Below are 22,589 nucleotides of genomic sequence, written 5' to 3'. Positions count from 1 at the left end.
GCAGGAGAAGCTGAAGAGGAAGAGGAAGCTGGTTTGGTTCGCTCTGGGTGTGCTAACGACCAGCGTACCGAACACCCGCCGTGTAAATAAACCCCGTAACAACTGTGGTGGAGGTGCGGGGTGGGAGAAGTTCCGTGGGGATCAATACCCGCAAACTCCACCACCATATATATATATACATATATACATATATATATATATATATATATATATATATATATATATATATATATATATATATATATATATATATATATATATATATATATATATATATATATATATATATATATATATATATGAATTTATATTCTGAATTTATATTCTGTCTCCCTAAAAATCATCACAGGACTAATTCTGGTCAAGATCAACTACAAAACACTATAACAATATAACCATACCATATATATATATATACATAGATAAAGGTACAAACGTGCCTGCGAATGGCGTGATTCGTATCCCTCACTCCCACCTTATTTGGAAATAAGAAACAGCATTGGTTTTCGTTTTACGTACTGCCCGGAACGTCTTGGCAATCAATGATTCCCGGCGCAAAAATTCTCACCAAAGAGCGATTCATGCACACGGTATCAGAGAAAAGTTAACTATATCCATATTAGACTAAGTTTAATCTTTGTCGTGCAATAACTTCGTACACAGAAGATGGTGCGCGACCCTTCAAAATCCTTAACTGAAGGACAGGAGCAAAAAAACAAACAAACAAACAAACAAACAAACAAACAAACAAACAAACAAAACAAAAAAAGCTCTCACGAGTTCTGAAGTCTCGATTCCAGCTTGGATCAGTGCGGTATATTTAGTTGAGCGCCGTAACGCCTAACCCTCGGCTCATTTACCTGAATTCGTTTATCTGCTAAAGTACATGTACCCCGTTGGCGTCTGCTGTTACGCTACCAGCAAGTGCACGCCGTCTGTTCCATAGCAAAACACTGTCTACTTCTGCGTACCTCTGTGTTACCCCTCCTTAGACTGGACATTTGAAGCCTCATAACAACTGCCAGAGATGTGCCTCGTTTGATTGCTTCACGCATAGATATCTGCTTCACGACACTCCTTCACTGTCAGCCTTGACCTCCCGAAAATGCTCGACGCTACGACGAACGTTAATGCAGATGAAAGTATTGGTTTAAGGCACAACGGCTCTTTAGCACGTATAATGCATGATAAACAACCGTGTTTTTTTTTTTTTTCGCCTTCGTTGAAACGCTTGCAAGTGGGGCCATGAATTCAACTCTCGAGCGATTTACCTGATGCACTGTTGCTGGCAAGGGCAACCTTGGAGGGCCAAGCTTGAGCCGGGCCTCCCGCCAAGACTAGCTGGTTAGGCTGGACTCGGTGGAGTGATAAAGCTGCGGCTCAAGCTCAACCAGACTCGGGCTTTGAGCCTTGGCCTCGGCCGGACCGGGTCTTCTCAGCCTCGAGCTTTGGGCCAGGCTCGGACCTCAGAATAAGGCCCATGATATGGTGTACTTTCCTCATAAAGAATGACCTATAGCATATCAAAACAGGGCAATTTATGCGTAGCACAGATTATAACCTATAAGCTTTATCGAGTCTTTAGCGGTAAAAAAGTCGCTTCGTGCAGAAGAAAAAGAACAGACGACAAATATATGACGAGTATTCCTTGCCCTGCTTGAGAATGAATGCACAGGTGACAACCGGGTTTGTGTGGTTATTTGTCACTTTTTTTTAGACTGTGCATATTTTGCATACATGTGTGCGGTATGACTGTTCCTGAGAACTTATATTGGAAGACTGATGTGGACACTTTATTACCTTGTTTATGTTTCTGGGCACACTTGTGAAACGATGAGTATTACTTTGTAATGGACTGGAAAAGTGATCAAATAATACACAGCCAATGTCAGTGCGCATGCATCCTCTTTCCGACGAACACGGAGATACCAGACCAATTTCCCACCTCTATTCCGGAGCAGTCAGAGAGATGATTGAGATCAGAGTGCAAGTTCAACGGTGTCGCATTTAGTAAATAATTTGTCTCGAATCATGTTCGCATTTAGTAAATCATTCGTCTCGAATCATGTTAACACTAAAAATAACCGGTGTTGACAAGCAGGGCGTTGTATTGTCGGCTTCGCAAGGTGCTGGATCTCGGAAAGTTTACGCATTCAAAGTCGGTTGATTGTGATTGATTGATTGATTGATTGATTGATTGATTGATTGATTGATTGATTGATTGATTGATTGATTGATTGATTGATTGATTGAAAACTGTATTGAGTGCATGGGAGTTCTCGGAGTTGTGGATGGTCCGCCTATTCCGGCAGCCCAGTGGCCTGCGCCGCAGCTTGGGCTCTGCGAACCAGTCCTCGTTGTTGGTCGGGGTCCTCGCTGTGCAGAATGGCCTCCCACTGCTACAAATTGGGATTGGCAAGTTTATCGATAAAGGGATTTAATTGGCATGCCCACACCATGTGAAAAGCCGTAGCTATTTCTCCACAGTGTGGGCACTCTGGTGTGTAAAGTGAGGGGTACCATTGGTGGAGTTTAAATGGTGTAACGAGAGTCGAGCTCCTGTTACAGCGAGCAAGATCACTATGGCGAGTGACAGGTTCCTCTTGTTTTCTTTTGACGAGCACTTTCGGTGCTATTCTATTGTCATCATGACCCCCCCCCCCCCCTCCCTTTCCGCATTACTTTACAGACTTCTGATGCTGACAATATATCTTATCCTCCAAATAAAGTTCCTATAAGTACATGTCTCCATTCGAGATAGAGAAATACGGTTCGTGTCGGCAAGACTACTGAGCTCACTGTTGCTGTGCGCTGAGATGAACTAACGTCTGCTCGATGTAGCCGCTCTTTGATTTCCGTCACTGTTGCGCGATGTATCAAAGTCAGCAAGAATTCTTCATTAATATGTATGCTCCGGAGTTCGTTTTATCGTTTTATTTCTACATACTAAATGCATACTAAGTCGGCTGCAGGCTCTGGCTCAATCATTTGTGCAGGTTAAAAAAGAACACAAAAAAAAACACCAAAAATTCTAGTACTGTATGCGATGTTGCTGCTCATCACGTAGCCACGTACACTGTAAAAACATTTTGTTGAAAAATACAGAAATTTTCTGGCAGCTGTGTTGCCAGAAATTTTCTGTTCTGCTATGTTTTCGGTTTTTAATTTTTCTGTGATTTTGCAGTTTTTTCTGCTCACACCAGATAGAAAATTTTTGTAAATTTTCAAAAATTTTCTGTTATACGGCAATTTCTGTTTTCATACCTTTTTTACTCGTTTTTCATGTCACATGTTTTTCTGCCTGTAACAACAACAAAATTGCCTTAAACGCCAATTTCTTCGATTAACACCATTTTTAAGGCGAAAGCCTTGCTAATTACTCATCTCAAGGATATCTCTCGGCGCTGCCAATACTCGATTGTACCCGTAAAGTTGACCGCGCAATAGCCGTTGGCTAGCCACCAAAAAAAGGCATGTGGAAAAATGCATACCAGATGCCGCTGTAGCAGGGAGCCAACCAAAAGCGGACATAAATGTGGCGCCACTAGTAATCTTCTTTCGAATCAAAATTGTTTCGCAGCCGATCGTCAGACAGCGCATTCAGGGTTGTCATATCGTTTCCCTTTCTATTCAAAATTTACCTACTAGCCAAGTAAAAACCACCTTGTGGTAGAAAATAGAACAGACGATAAACATATATCAAATTGTTTGCCTTGCAATCAAGGTATTGGCTGGAAAACAGAAAATTATTGTTTTTTTTCGCGAACGTATTTCCGTCCATGAAGTAGAACGATATTCACTGTACGGGGATAGAAATTTTCTTTGAGAATACCTGTGATTTCACACACACTTTTTACAGTGTACACTGCCTATGAAACGAAGCAAATCATCGTAAGAAAGCCTCTAGTAGAACTGATACCGGAAATAGCGTGAGTGAGTGAATATGTGCTTGTTTAGGCGGAGTAAAATGACGCGAAAATAAAACGGAGACCTTGCACTCGTATTTTATATAAAAACAAACTTCCGCCCAACTCGAGTGCCTAATTACAAGCAAGATTACGATTGGGGAATACGGGGAGAACTTGTTCGTCGTGGTTGTGATAGAACATCAGAGGCATGTGACCGTCACTATGGCGTCTTCGTCTCTCTGGCGATATGTGATGGTGATGCGAGCCATATAATCACCAGGAAATATCATCATCTGCGTAGTACTCGCGGTCACAACACAATATTGTCACTAACAATTAAAATCTTTATTTGTACTTTTTCGCGGCTTTACCGTTGTAATTCCAGTGCACGAGTCGATTTTGTATTCTTTGTTCATGCTCTTTGTCGCGAGACGCAGCCTTATTATTTTCTTTGATGCACAAGATGCGTCGAGATGTAGCTGGAAGATTCTAGCTACTCGCGTGTGTTTCTACATTGTTCCAGGTTACGCTAATCACAGTTTGCGGCTGTGTCTAAATATTTCTTCACCGTCTTTATATTGAGCGTTGATGGATGCGACGGGGACTTTCTGTTCGATGACCAGCGAGCACGTTCGTTGCTATCGCCACCGCGCAGAAACTCTTCTTTGCCCTGTTTCAATGCCCTGTTCTTCATCGCGCCCTGACTGAAGCTAGCAATAAGTAAATTGCATTTGTTTTGAACGCGACTGCCACGATAATCTTGTCAGGCTTTGAATCTGCGATTCGTAGTAATACTATAAAAGCATTTATTTTTGAAAAGAAGAGATAGGCCATATATAGGGGGTTGAGTAGAGATAGACTTGGAGCTCCAGTGGTCGGCCTTCCCTATATTCCAAAATTCCGTCGGCTTCCGCTGTTTCCTTGACCCTCATCGCCAGTATTAGCTGCGTGCTCGGGTCGGAGTCATTAAGCAAAATAGCAGGAAAAACTCTTCACTGCTTGCCACGCAGGACGTCGAAGCAAGGTTTCAAGCCACACTTGCGGACCATGCCTTTTATGTGTATGGTCTTTGCTGTCTCATTCAACCTTTGATGCAGATGTTAAGCGTGCGGTTCGGGTCGGCGTGGCAAGGGCGTCTTTTTACGTCCCCGTTACTTTGACCAATCACTAGCTGGATAAACGGAAGTGTGGGGGCGATCAAACGGTCACTCATGCAGCTCATTGCTGGAAAGTGGGGCTATTTCGGCGGCTGACGGACTTAGCTGAAGTCTACTGCTTCGCCTTGCAACTGCCACTGCACTGTGTGCGATCCACGCTTCGTGCTTCTCAGCGCAAGGGTCGCTGGGATGAAGCAGTTGACTCTTTTGCCCGTTGAACCATGCAGAAGACGGTGGTGGTGTTTTGTAACAAAGTCACGGGACTGTATACGCGCCTGCCACCTAGTGAGCATGAACGACGATCGCAACTTCCCGCAGCTGTGATTGACGTTTTATGGTGACCACGTCAGCTATATGGCCTGCGAATGGCTTTCAGGGAAGCATCAGTGTGGAAACAGCCCCCGCCACTCAAATAGCACAGGAAAGCTTTAGAAGCTGAGGTTCGATGGCCGCCTGTAATACCAGCAAATTAGTTTTGCATGTACAAGGTTGGCTACTTAGATGCACACACTCACTGTGTGCACACTGAACAGTAACACTTTAGCGTGTGATTCTGCGACTCGCGCAGTGCAAGCTGCGGGCGCATCCAGTTTTTTGAGACTGTCACAGTGCCTGGGCGCCGTCCCACTATACATGGTCACACTGCATTTGAGACGGCACTATGCCGGGTGCTTAAGTTGATTAAAAACTACGTGCTCAAGTGGTCCCACTATGTGTAGTCCCCCTTGTGTACACAGTAGACTAGATCAAACGTAAAGAAGAAGTATATAATCGAAAATAATAATTAATTCTTCAGGATAACGAGGGAATTAGTTTTATGTCGAGTGGGTGAAAAGGGGTCACACGTGCATATCTGTGCAGCGCTCTGAAAGCGCCCGCCGCGACAAAGGCAGAGGAAGGCAATGTAAATGTAAAGAAAGAAAAGTGATGGCAACTCCCTCACACACCAATTATGAGGACAACAACAACAACGGCGGTGTCAAACGTTCTTAGTTACAATTTCGTAGGTCAGCTGGAAATGGGGCTGAAACAGTGGTCGGGGGAACTAGTGGCGCTGTGGTCGCCCCTTTATACACCGTCTGCTAACGCTAAGCCATGTGTGCTTTTCGCCGTTCATCAACACCACCTAGACGATATTATCGATCTTGTTATGATGCCGAAAAAAAGCAAAACAATCATTTGTAAGCCACAGAAAATTACGCGTGAGCCATCTAGAAAATTTCGACTGCAGCGCCATTAACTCCAGCGACGTCCACGGCAGCCCCTTCCCTAGCATACGGGCCGAACCTGAAAGCTGAGAATTTCAGTCTAAAAACGCTGGCGGCGACAGATACAGATTCCATGATGTCAGCTGCGACATTAGCGAAATGAAATTGCATCAATTATGGGCTCTGCTTCACCACATGCGTTGCTGTACAGTGCGTGTGTATTTATCGCCGTGCTGTCTTGTTGACATTCCGTTTGTAGACGCGGCCAGAGAAGAGAAAATGGAATGACGTTGGTCGTGGTGGGGTAGCGAGAAAAAGTTTCCAGCCGAGAAAGGCCGCGTGTGACAGGCTTTGGATGGAAGCAATCCTGCTTAGTGCTGAGATTCAGCACGGCATATACTCCTGAAGTTTCACACAAAGCAGTCGTCGGCGACTGCATTTTTTTTTCTAGTAAGCTGGATCACAATCGCCGGGGAATTGTTGTGATTGGAGAAAACGGAATAAAACTAATCGATTCCACATATAAGGTTCATTTCACGCCCCCTGTTCCATAGATGGTGATTTAACGTTACCGAACGAATCACTGAGATAGTTGACGTCTCCGCAACTGGAACGAATAAGCCCGGGATTACAGTTCCATGAGAGCCCTTTTAATTAAATCCTTCATCATGTGCAGGGAACGTGGTTGCAGAGAGCCTCGCCTCAGCGATGCGCACCCCGTGCGAGAGAGAGAGAGAGAGAGAGAAAAAAGAAAGAAACTTGTGCGGCACACATATATTCTGTTTTTTTTTTTTTTTTTTTTTTTTTACTGCCAACATTTCTAGCTCAGATATATCACTATTCGCAATTGTATTGTTTGTAGATGGCACATTCCTTAGACTTGCAAGGTATCGGGCCAGAAGTGTAGGCCAGCGTTTCAGAATCCATCCTTGACAATAAGACCGCCTTTCCTGTCTTGATGCACGCAAGAAATGTATAGCTCCATAAAAGAATCTCTAATTAATTATATGCTTCCCATATTTCTTAGAAATGCGAGAAAATATAAAAATAAAATGCCCCAGATGTTTCGACCATTTTCATGCCAGAACGTTGAAAATGATGCTCGTCAGCAGCGATTCGAAAGCTAGAGGCGCATTATGGAACATCTCATCGATTGATTGAATGACCCCTGAGGTATTCTCGGTGAAAGCGTGACAGACAATGCCAAAGGTGAACTAAATATGTAACTGTTATATCGGGTGTGCAACAATCGTTACTCCGTGATAGCAGTCGGCGACACCGAAAGGTCTCTCCCACGTTAAGCGTTCACTGGAGCCCCCATATAGTCTTCTGTCAGGTTAGAGAGGACAATGTGCAATGGGAACTGAAATTTCGCTAACAACTAATGCCCCCGGAAAATGCAAACAGACCACGCATGGTGGAATAGGCATAGTGAGTTAAGATGACACTACAGGTTGAACACACTTTAAAGGACTCGTCAGGCACAAGACAAAGGGAACAAAACACAATACCAAAGCAAAGCGTGCAAGTATGCGCGTTGCTAAAAGGATACACTATCACGTATGTGAAGCGATGTCGGTGTAAGATGATGAAAGAAGTGAAATTCTCATTCGAGAACACATAAAATCACGTGCGTCAGATACCTTAATGTGTCAGCGGGTTTTCTAGAAGCTGTCTACATGCATGTGACAGAGGTCATCTCTCAAAATGATTATAAGGTCCTGAAAGGCAGGCATGCAGAAGCATTGTGAACTAAGGCGGTTTTCCGTGAGTGGTTCCCACGAAGCGGACGCCTGGCGCTTTCAAGACCTCCGCACCTGAGGCTTCGCTCTAGGGGCGGTTCGTCGTTTGAGAACTTCAGGTAAACTCAGGTCAAAGATTCTGAACACTTCTGGATTATCTTTTTCTGCTCTTTTCGGGGCAAAACCACTCCACAGCAGATCCGAATCTTGGGTTGATTTTTCCAATTGCAGATTGCTATTGGTCGCCGATCCAATCTGTGTCATAGTGCAGTTCAGACTTTTCCAGCGAAATCGGCGCATTTGAAAGGGAATCTGTGTGACTTATGAGCACCTTCATTCCGGCCATTTGCTGTCTCCCGCTCAGCAGCATATCATATGCACGACGAAGGTCGACGCAAGCTGGTATTCGCACATTTAGCGTACACCGTGTACAGTGTTACCGTTGCGAGACCTTTGCCGACGGCGGCCCATTCGACGGCTATGTATAAATGTTAGGGTCATCGCGTCCTCTTGGGCGTTATTGTCTGCGCTATAGCTTTCGCATGCATCCTGAAGGCGACAGGCGTAATAGTTTTTATGTTTATTGAATGCAGGTTGTCGCAGCCTATACTGGCTACTTTCATTTCAAAATCTAGCAGGCAAAGACTCCAGTGTAGCCGGTACGCACTTTACGAGATATTAAAGGCACGTCATTAGCACATTCACACGCGCGAAGTGGTGGCAGGTGTCATTCAACGCAGGGCCGGTTGAAATTTATGAAAAATATTCTTCGTTTCTGCAGCTGCTTCATACAGCCTCGCATTGACTAATGTGCTTCCCCTTTTATTGCGAACGCAATACTACTCTAGGTTTCGAGCCTTCAGCGTAGCGCGGCGGTAGCCACGTACGTCTTACCCACGTGACGCTGTGACGTCACACCCCACGTGACACTAGGGTGAGAGTTGGGCTACCAACTCAAGCGGTCGGCGTAGCGCGGCGGTAGCCACGTCTTACCCACGTGAAGCTGTGACGTCACACCCCACGTGACACTAGGGTGAGAGTTGGGCTACCAACTCAAACGGTCGGCGTGGCGTGGTTGGAGCCGCGGCTCAGTTGGCAGGAGGTGCCAACTTGTGTCTCTCGTTTCACATGGGACGGTTATGTAAGAATCAGCCTGCTAGGACCCTGGCATTCACGTTACCCCTATGGGCCACTAAGGCACGTTCATATGGGTTGGTTAAAGCGAGGCTTTATATGTGGGCTGGGGAAGAAGAAAAAGAGAAGAAGAAGAACGCTCGGTCACCCACCGCTAAGGCTTTCGCCCAATATTTGGTTCAGCAGCGTTGAACTCTTAATTTTTTTTCTTCGAATCCTTGATTGCAATATATGAGGTGGCAACTACTCTAATGTTTTCGGTATGAGAACATCATGAGCACACTATTTGCACGTGCATTAAGTCTGCGTGGTCATGTCTATCGCTTAATACAGCGCATTGAGACCTTATGCCTTAGTGAGCAAAATGTCATCGAGCCTTGTGTCCTTTGCGTTGCACATGCGTAAGCACTGCTGATTTCTCCAAGGAGCGAGTCCTGGGTGCAGTCTTTAGGTTATTATTGTATGCGTCATAGTCCATATTTAAATATTGCATCTGGCACATCATGTCAGGCGCGTAGCCTGAGGCTTACATTTCCAACAACGTTTCTGCCTCCCTCAATCATTCTGAAGCCGGCATGACATACCAACGAAGCTTCAAGTGGAAAGCGAGATGACAGATTTGTCGGAGTCTCAGGAAGGAAACACAAAAAATGTTACATAGTATAGTTTTGAAAGCCCTTAATGTCAGATAATGTTCGTAAGCTAGTATTACTCCAGGCTTCTGTCAGGAGTAAGGCTAGTTTATGAATCGTAAAACGTGACGTAAAGCAGCACGTAGAAGCTGAATAAGAGATAACACATATACAGCGCCCTTTGCGTGCCTCCCCTAGTCCAGTTTCTACGCGCTGTTGGAATGCGATGGCGTTAAAGGACCCGTCCTCCAGAAAATACGACGTGGGCGTTGTCGGCATGGGAGATCGCGAACGATAGACTATGGGAGTGCCCACGGCAGGTGGTAGTCGGCAGGCGACATGAGCGGGCACAGGCTGGACGTCATGTTGCATGACGTCACGATACCACGTGACATGGTTGCGCTGACAAGGCGCTACTAACCCTAACTTCGCCTTTGACGTGGGAGGCAGTGATCAGAGCCGAGCCTTCCAGGACCCTCATATTCCCAGTTAAACCATGCCACGCAGATACGTCTGAACGGCTTCGTTTAAAGTGGGGCTTTACATTCACATTCGGTGGTCTTTCATATAGTGTGGTAGGTTTAAAGCGTGGCTTCATATTTACATTGGGTGATCTTTCACGTAATGCGGTAGATTACGACTTATGCGTTGAGTAATAGAGGCACAAGTTTTTAAAGATCAGCGATATACGTGTTGCAAATAATATGCAGTACGTGAACGAGGATCCCCAAGAGGGAGAGGAAACACCGGAGCCATTAATGCTTTTTCATCGTACCCTTAATATGACTCAGTAAAGTGAAAGTTCCTTGTTGATAAAGCGCATCCAAGCAAGGAACGAGTAACGGTTAGATGGGTATTTTCTTTATTTCATTTTATAGGTGTAGTTGCGCAGGTCGTCACCGGATAACCTGTTTAGATTTTGTTTTCTGTGTTTCATCGCAGGTTGCCTACCCTTATGATATGTGTAGTCCAAGCGTCGATTACATGTCATACGTTTACTGCACGGCACTCCAGTAGACTTCGTGGTGCGCACAAAATTACAACTATACAGTGTTTGCGACTAAATCAGACTGCACTGCTCTGGCTGATATCAATATATTTATATGTAGACACCTTTCCTGGCAAATTGCCTTTTACAATGGTCGTCTAATGGTCATCTTGCATTGGAACTCACTTGACTCAGCTTCGCCGGGGGCTCGAATCATGTTCGTGGTAGTATGCTAGTTTTCTCCAATGGGAGTTTTTTATTTAGTATGGCGCTTATCATCTGATGCATGACGTCACAATGTGACGACGGCTGAGTGGCCGTCAGGGGCTCATTCCAGACGTGTTCGGCGGCGCGCGATCATTCTGCGCATGCGCAGAAATAAGAGAATATTCGTGCGAACGGATTAGAGCACAACAAAACCCGGCGTTTCCGTTGATTCTTTTTGAGGTTTCATTCGTTGATTGTTTCCAGTCAAAATAGAAGGCGAGTCTGGAGGCGAGAAAAAAAGAATGACCCCTTTATACACCATCGCGCATGCGCTAAACACAAGATTGCGCCCCAATGAATGTTTTGAGGGCTTCGTTGCCTCGGTGACTTACACTGGTTTCCCCAGGAGAGCCCCCTAAAAACGTATGAGATGCAGGTCAAACTGCAAGAAAAAAAAAAACAGTGACACAATCATAGATGATAATATATCTGTGCTTTTCAGGAGTTTATAATTAATACCTACCATGCCTACCTACGGCACAGAAAAATGGATGCTAACGAACAGGGTTCAGATTAAATTGCGGGCAGCACGGAGAGCTACGTTACCGCAAATGGTCCGAGTAACAATAAGAAACCGGAAGCGTGTGAATACACGCGAATTATTGACATTCTAGTCGAAATAAAACAAGAAAAAATAAGCGTGGGCAGGACGCGTAATTCAAAAGAAAAATAGCCGGTCGCTGAGGGTAACAGACTGGGACTCCAAAGAAGGAAAGCGTATCAGGAATGTGGCAGAATGGTGTTCATGAGATCCGGGACTTATGCGGGGTTATGTAGATGCAGCTGGCAAATGACCGAGCTAATTGGAGGGATACGATAGAGGCCTTCACCTTGTATAGGGGTAACCAGACGGTGGTGATGTACGACGCAAAACGAGGAAAGTTACAAACTTCTCGTGACATCTGTTGCGAACAAGTCCCATGTTCGCGAGAAGCGCGCTATCGGGAACGTTCCGCACCATGAATTTCTAAATAGACTCTGGTCGACAGCTAAGGTCGCCCTGACCATTACGGCTACCAGCTTTGCGTGTTGCGGTTCTCAGCGCCCAGTTGGTTTCCTTTAGCTGAGGGAGCTTATATAGTCGCCTTCGAAAAATGTATCACCTGTAAAATGCTTCCGTTTCGAATGTTCATGATCGCTCTAAGTAGTAATAGATCATAGCTCTTAAGTCCATAAAAACACGGATGAATTTTCCTTATGCAATGCAGGTTTAAGCGCTAACCCAGTAATTGAAGAATGCGGCATACTGTGTCATTACTGATGCCCAGATTTAGAAAAAACAAATAAAAATCACACGATGCTGTTTTCGCGTTGCCATCAACTTAGCAAGTTTGATTGGCTTTATGATGCCACTTCGTAAGGAACTGTTGATAAATATTTCTATGACCTTTTGACGGCTAAAGTTGCTCCTCTTAATTCTTTCCCGTGTGCAGCAGCTTTAGAAAACATGCATTCTTCTTTCGCAAGGATTTTCCACTTCACGTTGACAATTTCGCTAATGATTTCTTCGAATTCAGCCTAGCCTGCCTAAACGTGTCTGGTTAATACCTGTTTTTGTTGGTTTAGGTGCTTCACTAGCTGGAACACACCTCGAGCTGCAGCTTGTACGCATATAGTGTACAAACTTCTAATGTATATGTTAGTCCACATATCTATTTAGCAGTCCATAACTTAGTAATGTTGCTAACTTGGCGTCTCAACAAAACTGATAGTAATGAAAATTCTCCCATTTCTTTCTCAGTTCGAAGTAAATACACCAAATTATGTATTATATTGCCTTTCTACACAGTGGAAAACACGCCCTCCAAAAAACATATCGAGCTCCTTCCCTACTGCGGTACACTGTTTTGGACCCACGCATCTTGTTTTCGGTCGAAGTAACTTAACTGTTAAAAAAGGCCCCGTATCTGCGTTCTCCTCATGTTTTAGATCCTTCATGCTTTTATTATATTCTTTATTTTTTATTATTATTTTTGCTTTCCTCGCGAGACAGTAACTTCCAGCGAAATTTCTGCCCGCCAACAAACGCAGCTCGCTTTTAAAGTGACAATGAAATATTGGTTCTAAACGACTTTGCTCCCATTATGGTGTCCAATTTGGTTAACATCGAGCTGGAGAAGTAGGACTGCAATAAACGGTTTCAAGGAACGTCCTAGATTGCGCGCTCTGTTTAGACACCTGTTCTTCCGAGAAGATAGAGGAGAGAGCGTAACGCTGAAAGTGGCGCACATTTTACTGTGTAACATCCGCAACTAATTTGATGAGTGTCGTTGAATTTGAGGACACATCTGTCACTTTTTATTAATTGTGCATAAATTTATCTAGAATTCTCCGCAAGAAAAAACACTGAAATCTGCGCGCTTTTCGTGCTGAAAACGTGTCGTCACGCGCTCGGAGCCAGACTGCTCACTGAATATAAGCCCAGATAATTGTACCTCGCGGTATTGCAGGAGGATTGTCGAAAGGAGGGGGCAAGATAGCGTTCCGTGCGTTTATTTTGTCATATCATTTAGATATGAGATAATGCAGATATATTCATGAAGCCCCAGGAAAGTAGTTTGGTTTGTATAAGGTTTAACGTCTCAAAGTGACTCAGTATATGAGAGACGCCGTAGTAGAGGGCTCCGGAAGTGTGACCGCCTGGGGTTTCTCAACGTGCGCTGACGTTACACAGTACACAGGGGCCTTGCCTTGCTATTCGCCTCAGTTTTCCGAGATTTGAACACGCGTCCTTGGGTTCAGCAGTCAAGCGGCCTAACCACTGTTTCATCGCGCCGGGTCCCGGGAAAGTTGTGTAGTTTAGTTTTGACGTGTTATGGAAAGGGCTTAAGCGTCAGTTGCCATCGTTATCTTGTTCGTCACGTTTTGTTATCCACCATGCACCGTCGTCCCAGCACTGCTCAAATGCAATTTCTCCAGCTCTTCACATTAGCATTTGTAACTCTTTTACAGCCTCATTTGACGCTGTAAGGTTTCTTGCGATACTTCTTTGTTTCCTAGATTCTGGACCACCACTGCTACCGATAATTGCTTGCGTTTAAAAAATAGAAAAAAAGAAAAGGGTGTGAATTTTCAAGTTTACAAGCAGATTCCTTCGTACCCCAGAGCAGTAGCGTTTGCCACTGTTATCCTATCTGTCCTCTGAGAAATGCAATCTCAGTTTAGGAACGGTATTGAAGCACGCTACTTTCTCGATTCTGATGCAACGAGGGAGCGAAGTCCGGTGTGTGGCCGATTGTTTGGCACCAGAAAGGTGAAAGAAAACAACCAAACTAGTCAAGTATGAAACTTCGCGCAGAACGTTCGCACTCATAGTTATATGTGCCTAAGAAGGTTCAGATACCTCAAGAAGGTTTTCGTTCACTCGGTACACTACGCTACTGGACGTTGAGATAGTTGAAACAATTTTTGTTAATTCGCAACCTGCAGTGCACTGATGAAAGCGCATATGCATTAATTCTAGGTGGTGCGCTCGATGGCGGTCCAGCATATATGTTTCTTTTTATTTATCTTTTTTTGAAAGTTAAGCTTTGCCCTGACTTTTTCTATTCTAACTACCGGCAGCGTTTCGGGCATTCACGGTACGTAGTCGCGGTGGAAAAGGCCTGTTCACGGTGGTCATGAATAACTGTCATGAACTATATTATAGTTGAGCGCAGATTTATTTTTTTTCTAAACAGCAACGAAGACCGTCTCCTTGCCAAAGAAAAAAAAAATCGCTGTAAATGGCTCGGTATTTTTTTTTTTTTTTTTACATATTGTCATATCTAACTCGAACAGTGACGCTCCTCTTAACAAATATTCATAGTCAATTTTTGTTCTTATATGTGCAATTTAACGAACTCACTGGAACACGCCCGCTCGCTTCCTCTGCCTTCTTTCCACCAAAAGGCACACTTTGCAGTGGCGGACAACAATCGCGCCGGAGTCCTGCTCGGGCCGTCGTCGGAGGTATCGGAGAGTCGCGGAGGAGCGCACGCAGACCAGCCTTCGCCGGCCAACGCTCGGGCCGTTGTGGTTCTCTCCGACGCGACTACAGGGAGGAGGGGCGGGCGGGAAGGGAAGAGCGCCGCCCCGGCAGTGCTCCTCGCCTCCCTACCCTCTCCGCGCATAAAAAGCAACCGGGCGCGTCTTGCCGGACTGCATTCGGAGCGGGACCCGCACACGCGCACCGTACACTCGGTGCCTCCGACGACGACAGCTGCCGATGTCGTCCGCTGCACTAGCCCGTCGCCTGGCGCGTCAAGCCGCGGCCGAGTTGGGCCGGCGCGCGCGCTCCACCGATGCCGCCGCGGCCGCCGGCTGCCCCTTCCACCGCGGCGCCGCAGCACCGGCGGAGAACTCCTGGAGGAGCACCGGTGGAGCGGAGCAGTCCGCATCGCGGCCCTTCGGTTCACTGCCGAGCCCAAAGGGGTTGCCCGTGCTGGGCACGGCGATCGACGTGCTCCGGGCGGGCGGCGCACCCAAGATCCACGAGTACTGCGACCGACGGCACCGCGAGCTGGGACCCATCTACCGCGAGACGTTGGGCAGCGTGGACGCGGTCTTCGTGGCGGACAGTGCGCTCATTCAGAAGGTGTACACCAACGAGGGCAAGTACCCCATGCACATGGTGCCCGAGGCCTGGCTCATCTACAACGAGGTCAAAGGGATTCAGCGAGGACTCTTCTTCATGTGAGTACCAAGCGCCTGCTAACGCTGGTGGCGGGACGGACGATGCAGTTGTTGCTCCGGGTCTTGAGCGACGGGTGTGACGCGTTCTCTGGGTGCGGAAGACTACTCGTCTTGTACTCGACTGGCGACAGTTTACGTAGTGAACCGGTTGTTCCGCGCCAAGGAACGGCGGCCTTCTTTTGTAAAAGAGGCAGGACCAGCAGTGAAGTACTTTTCGAACGGTGTTTCCTCGGTGCCACACGAAGACGTCGAGCGTTTCTCCAGATGACTTGTAACATTCTTGCCGAATATTTTGATCCAGAACTCGTATGTTGGTTTCACGCCTGGCGTAATGCCCATATGCATTTTTGATTCAGAATATTTATTTCTCCATTGCTGTTCCCAGCTATCCGTTTCTAAGCAGGCCCGCTTCTGGGTAATGCCAAAGGATCCGCATTCGCTGACATCATCCTCCATGTTAGACCTTGATTTTACTTGGTTGCCTGGAAGTCGGCCCTCATACAAATTCTGTTATTATTAATATTGACAATCCACATTACTTCTTCCATCTTTGCGATCAGTTAATTCTTTCCCGCGAAGGCCCTTTGCTGGCTGTTACAATCCTTCAGCCATACCATAGCGACGAATGCGTGCCATCAGTAATGGGTTTGCGTGGACGTATCTTCATTACGTTGTTCCATATCTTCGGAGCCCTTCAAAGGCGCGAATGCCGGCGGAGTTTGTTGCCAGCCTACTGCTACCGCGCAATTGTTTCATTATCCGAGCCTTATCGTCTCTAGCCACCCCGAATAATACTGCCGCGCAGAGCACTGCTGCCTGCCCTTGACAATGGTCCGCGATGCAAGTGGTGGAGAGGGGTAGGCCTACGTGATCGGCCCAGCTCACACGTCCGTTTTGACTTGGTCGATCGTTTTCTTTGTCCAAGAACGCAAGCACTACGAGCTGCAGGAGTACGTCGCGAATTTATTTGCGACGTCTCTTTCATAGCGCATTTATCTTTGCGGCTGACGTGAACAGTGCTACGGCAGGAGAAAAAAATATTCATATCTTTCAGTATATTTTTCAACAAGCCTAGGGTATTAAAGAAGAACGTCCTTCTAGCTCGGGAAGTGACGCGAGACGTCAAGAATGCCATAGCAAATTTAGAAAAACGAGGAAAGAGTGTCATTGAAGCTACAAGTGATTGTCGCAGTCGGTTTGCTACGGACGTCAGCAATTGGTCTCGAAATTTCTCTGCTTACAAGTCATTTACTGGTGAAATTGGGGGCGAAAGGGCGCTCCGTTTCAGCTGTTCTCCGTCATCATGCCATTTTACGGCATTTAATTTCTTGAATGCCCATACTTCGCCTTAGGAGCCCAGCTCCGATGTGGCAGGGGTGACCGATGTGACATCTTCGAACTGTCGAGTTGGCTTCACAGTGCTGCTTCTGAGCATGCCGGGCTGCACCCGTGTCGTGATTCGTGCGTAACGCTCGGTTTCAAGCCGGTATGCCGCGCTGGCAGAATAATAGGTTGAGAGCGGTCGGTCCGCGCTCACCTTTTCTAATGCTGCTTATAATTTATTTATTTTTCTTTTTGCTGGTGTTCTCACACACGTAAAAAGAAAATGTAGAACTTTTCCATTCCTCTTGTTATTGCAAGCGGTGGTCTCACTCCACGAATTTAAGGAATTTTTTCTTCCACTGGTTCTTTTGGCGAAATACTACTTAATACAACAAGCCCTATGTCATACTCGAATTTTTTATTTCAGTCCAGTGGTCAAACCTGCCACACGTGCTTGTGAATAAATTCGGAACGATACAACTTTCTCTGAGAGTCTATTTGTTATTCTCCACCTGCCTCTCGTGCACATTGATAAAAGAATTGCTCGAAAAATTCCTATTCCAGGATGTCTTATGCTTTGTCTGACAAGAACAAAAAATTGTTGATTTGCGACTTGTTTTTATGGTCTTATACTATATATATCCTCTTCGCTTCTTGATGATTGTACGGATGGCTGCGCGGCGAAGAAAATTGTCATGGCTACCTGAAGTTCCCGGGTGCGCGCTGATCGGCAATGGATATAGTACAGTATTGTTAAGGCTGAAGCTTACGCGGCTGGTCGAAGACTGCCAGAAATAAAGACAGAGAGAGAGAAAAAAAAAAAACGGGGATCTGCAAACACTTCAATCTCCACTCAGAGTAGAGGAAAAGCACTTGTACTAAGAGTGTTGTCGAAAATGATAGGGTTTGCAGCCATCGCAAGACAAAGCACAATACAGCCGTATTGTTACAAGACCGAGTGCAGAGATTAAGTACCTGATGGAGGCGTGGGCAAGAAGGTTCTCACGTGCGTCATCTTCCGCAGACCGCACAGCATAATCTCAAATACCTTCGAGCCGCAGTAATCCACTGCCTATTTTTTGGCTATCTTTCTGTCGCTTCCTTCCTGTGATCGCTCCTTTGAGAGCAGCGCCGACATGTTACTTGTGCAACGGTTGCCTCGACCTCTGTCCTGCGGTGTTTCGTGCGAGCTTATCCGCAGCGACACCCCAATCGTCCGCAAAATAGTCGCGAATGAGCAGGCCTTCAGTACCCGACCAGGTTCCCACCCATACTTCGCACATTCTGATTTTCGTATCGCGTCTGAGAAACTTGGCCTTTAGCTCGTACTCGCCAACCGCCTTGTTGCGAATGGTCCAATCGCTACTAGAGCACCTGCATTACGCTCCAATCATTTCTTTATTGCATTAATACCTCGCTTTATTTTAAGGCTGCTTTTTTCGTTTACGGCTGTTATTTTCACGCAACCAAATCTCAACAAGTTCAGTGAGGATGATAAATCCTTTTGCTCCAATTGTCCGCAGTTTTATCGGACATCGTTCAAGGCACGTGACATTGCTAACCCCGCAGCCTCGTTTGGAATAAATTAGACGTTATTAAAGAGATTTTACCGAAATAACTTCTGAATTTCTAAATGCGGTCAGCCCTGCAATGATCTACAAATCGCCCATGATGGAGATTGTTTCAAGTGTCAGTATAGTCATCGTTTCAACCGAATGCCAAATTCCCAATTACTAGGCAAGTGTGACAGATTCCCTTCCTGTGAACCAATTATTATTATTATTATTATTATTATTATTATTATTATTATTATTATTATTATTATTATTATTATTATTATTATTATTATTATTATTATTATTATTATTATTATTATTATTATTATTATTTCATCGCTTTCTTACCGCCTCCATCGTATGCTGTCGAGGCTACAAAAGGTGTCCTGTGCTGAGTTTCGCGGCGAAACAGCGAACGCAGACTGATTTCTGGGGATTGATAGAATAGTGTAGAAATTTACCGCTTTCTCATTGCAGGCTCCTGGGTTTGCGAGTATCTTAATTTTTTTCGAGCCATCAGAAGGTTCGTTTAATTTTATCACGTTAATTACGCCGCAATTTTTCGACTATACTTTATTTACCTTCCTGCAACGGGCGAGGCCGGGAAATAATGAAATGCTGGAATTGGAAAACGTTTGTCCCGCACTTTCATTGTACGCAGGTAATACGGGATTAATAATAGGGTGGAAGTATATCTTCTATTGCTGCTTTTTATTTTTATTCTTCGCTTTATCGATCTTTTTTTTTCTCTCTCTCTTCTATTTTATCTTGAGCGGCGAATGCTTGCTGCGTGCTCGCCCTATCAGAAGACTGTCGTCTACGTCGTGTCCATTGACACTCGCGGGCCATTCTTCTATCGTGTCCGCATAAAGTGGGGCGATCGACTGCACCGGAGTGATACGGCAAGCATCTCAGAACGCCGCGTGTGCTGTTGTCGCGAACTGCAGCTGTTTCGTTACTATGGAGACCACGTATGAAACGTAATGCTCCAATGATTCGCCTGGATCTTTACGGAAACGAGATGGCTGCTTTACCGTGCACCCTGATTAATGGATATCGGCGGCTCACGGTAAACGCCTTTTAAAGAAACGGATAAATGCGAAGAATTCGTGACGTTTACCGAGAGTTTCACGTGTGCGGTCGCCTGTCTTGTGACTATGCTCCAAGGTACCTCGGCATTGCGTGACGAGGCCGTTTTAACATATCTCCCAAGGATTGCATCCGGACAACTAAGTACTATAGCGTTCGGACGAGAACCGCGTACAAAAGCCCACTCTTTATTACAACTTCGGGACAGGGTTGCGTGGTAGAAAAAAAAATTTTTTTTGCTCAGTTTTTTTATTACCCAGCCAGCCGATGTGTCCAAAATGATGGAGAATGCAGTTACCTTCATACATCCAGACTTTTCAATGCAGTGACTTGCCTGAACGCGCGCATCATTATTTTTTTTTTTCGCGCGATCTTGCATCCAGCAAAACCTTGTTGACAAGAACACAAATTGAGTACAGTCTTTTTTTTATGCAGTGACTAACTGCACTGAAAAGCTTTTTATCGACTCCAGAACGATCGAACTTTATATACCGAAACAGACACGCGAAAACGCCTCGCGATATCGCGCTTAGAGCAGCTAGTATACTTGCTTTGGAGAGGCAGTTGCGCACGCCAGCTCTGGATCAGAAACTTTATGATAGACCATTCGGTCTGCGAACAACGGTATCTACAAGATCAGCTATTTACCTTTTTCTTGCTTTTCACGTAGTATGGTTAGCGATTTAGTGTTGAATGAAGCTTGTAAAGAAAAATGGAAAGAAACTGATAGGGTAAACTTGTCTATGGCTTAGTTGACATTCGGCGGCAACCGCATTGTCCCCCCAATTTTTTTTTTCTCCAATCTCCACTTTTTTATATCTTCTAGAGTTTTATTCTTTTCATTTCTTTTCTTGGCTTGACATCATTTGAATTTCGAATTTCTGTAGCTCCCACACGGAGTCCCGACAACAGTTCTAACCGCAAAAAAAAAAAAAAAGAAAGGGGGGGGGGGGGGGGCGTAGCGGTGGTCTTTATTTGGACACGAAGACATTCGAGTATGTATGCGAAGCACATGTAGGATGAAGAGATCCGTTTCTTTCAAGCCCAGACACGTGATGTTTTTTCCAGGGATGGACACGTTGGTCAGGCGTTTTCCCGTGCGGCTCTTAATCGTTCAGTTCAGGTGACAGCACTCCAAATAGAGACCGCTACAACGTGGCGCGAGTCCTTGACAGGAACCTTTATTTATGCTTTAATTTTCTTTTCCTTCTTTTATCGCTCTAATAATATGTAAACGTCTGCGCAGATGCATCGCATGCGCTCGAGTCGCGCATTTATATAAGAAGTCTCGAAACGATAACCCGTGTCTGGACAAAACTACTTCTTGCATTTTCAATATTATCAGCGTCAGAAAAAAAGAACAAAAAAACTAGCAAAGAAACACAGAAAATGCAAGCATCTTCTTGTCGATAAGTGCGCGCGACGCTTGCGCATAATATAGGGAAAGAGCTGCAGTCACGTTTCTTTATCTGCGAGTTTGTAACGGCAACTGCAGTACAAAAGATATAAAGGTACCTGAACGAGATCGCCACGCCGATACGTGGGACCCCGGCTGCTCTAAACGTCAAGCTTCGGTGATAATATCAACATGTGCGAAGATCTATACCAAGGCGGGAACTTGGGTGGGCATGAAGTTCACCGCGATATCGCCAGAGCATCCCGCAAGCTTAGCCGGAATTTTTCCTCCGGGGCTCTTGACCGGTTACACCACAAAGCAAGCGTTGACAGAAATAACAGACAAAACGCCACTGAGCGATTTTGTTACTGTGAAAGACCAATGATTCCAAATGTCCGTGTCAGCAATCTTCGCCGGTCAGAAGAGGTTTGCATGTTCTTTCAGGCCTAACTTCGTTTATTCCTATATTAGTTATTTCCCAACGCGCACGCACGCACACACGCACGCACGCGCGCACGCACACACACACACACACACACACACACACACACACACACACACACACACACACACACACACACACACACACACACGCACGCGCGCGCGCACACACACACACACACACACACACACACACACACACACACACACACACACACACACACACACACACACACACACATTCAACCGTTCAGGTAAATAGCCTTTTAGTAAAATGACGTGACGTTCCCTTATGGAACTTCCTAAAATGGGACTCGAAAAAGTGAATAGATGTTGCTGCATATAACCACATGGTAGTTGTAGTCGCGTAAAAACGGTATTTTGTTCGCCATCAGTGACGCAGACAGTCGTAAAACTGACTCTTGCAGAATTTCGTTAATTCATGCCATCTTATCTTTTGAGATAGCTTAATTCTGAAGAAAATAAACACGAAAAGATAAAACTCCCGCATTATGCCGAAATGACATTGAATTCAAGAGCGACAAATTCATCAAAAGTACACTGCAGTGGTTGCAAGGGGTTTCGTCTATAAATCAAGAAAGCTGAACGAGGCGGACAAGGAAGGGGGGAGGTGTTGCGTTAGGTGAAAGCCTAAACCTGTCCTACGCACGATGGCAGCGGTTATCTGCGCGCGACACCGCATGAAGGCTGACTTATCGTTTCTTCTTTTTCTCTCTGTCTCCCTCTTGGCGTATTCTGTTTCTCTTTCCATTCGCATACATGCCCTCCCGTGCCGTAGGAAACACGTCTAGTGGTTCCACCTGTCTCGGTACTTTTTTTTTTCCGCTTGTCTTCCCAGCGTTCCTGCATTGGACCCTGAATGGTAGGATAAGCGAAGCGGGCAATCTCATTGATGTCTATTACGGGTACCTCCGCGGCGGCTTAAATTCATTCACATTCCGCTCAGCTAAAATGTGTAGCGACACGCCTAGCTGGCTGGCTGGTGCATATTCTTCAAGCTCAACATCTTCGCCTGTATTTTCGTGTTTTTTTTTTTAGTTATTGCTAGCACAG

At 45.5% G+C, this 22,589-nt stretch overlaps 1 protein-coding gene across 1 annotated transcript in view; it reads left to right on the top strand.

Moving 5' to 3' along the window:
• Positions 1-22,589, top strand: part of LOC146197277 (cytochrome P450 315a1, mitochondrial-like) — a 77,971-nt gene that overhangs the window by 41,763 nt on the left and 13,619 nt on the right. The window contains exon 2 of the mRNA XM_084599082.1: positions 14,928-15,710. Within this exon, the coding sequence (XP_084455208.1) occupies positions 15,244-15,710 (467 nt within the window). The 5' untranslated portion in view covers positions 14,928-15,243. The remainder of the gene's footprint in view (positions 1-14,927; positions 15,711-22,589) is intronic.

The sequence above is a fragment of the Amblyomma maculatum genome, chromosome 3 (genome assembly GCF_055883805.1).
Source record: "Amblyomma maculatum isolate TAMU_Amacu chromosome 3, ASM5588380v1, whole genome shotgun sequence".
Lineage (NCBI taxonomy): Eukaryota > Metazoa > Arthropoda > Arachnida > Ixodida > Ixodidae > Amblyomma > Amblyomma maculatum.
Note: the sequence above shows the minus strand (reverse complement) of the source record. Positions and strands in the feature narration are given on the sequence as shown.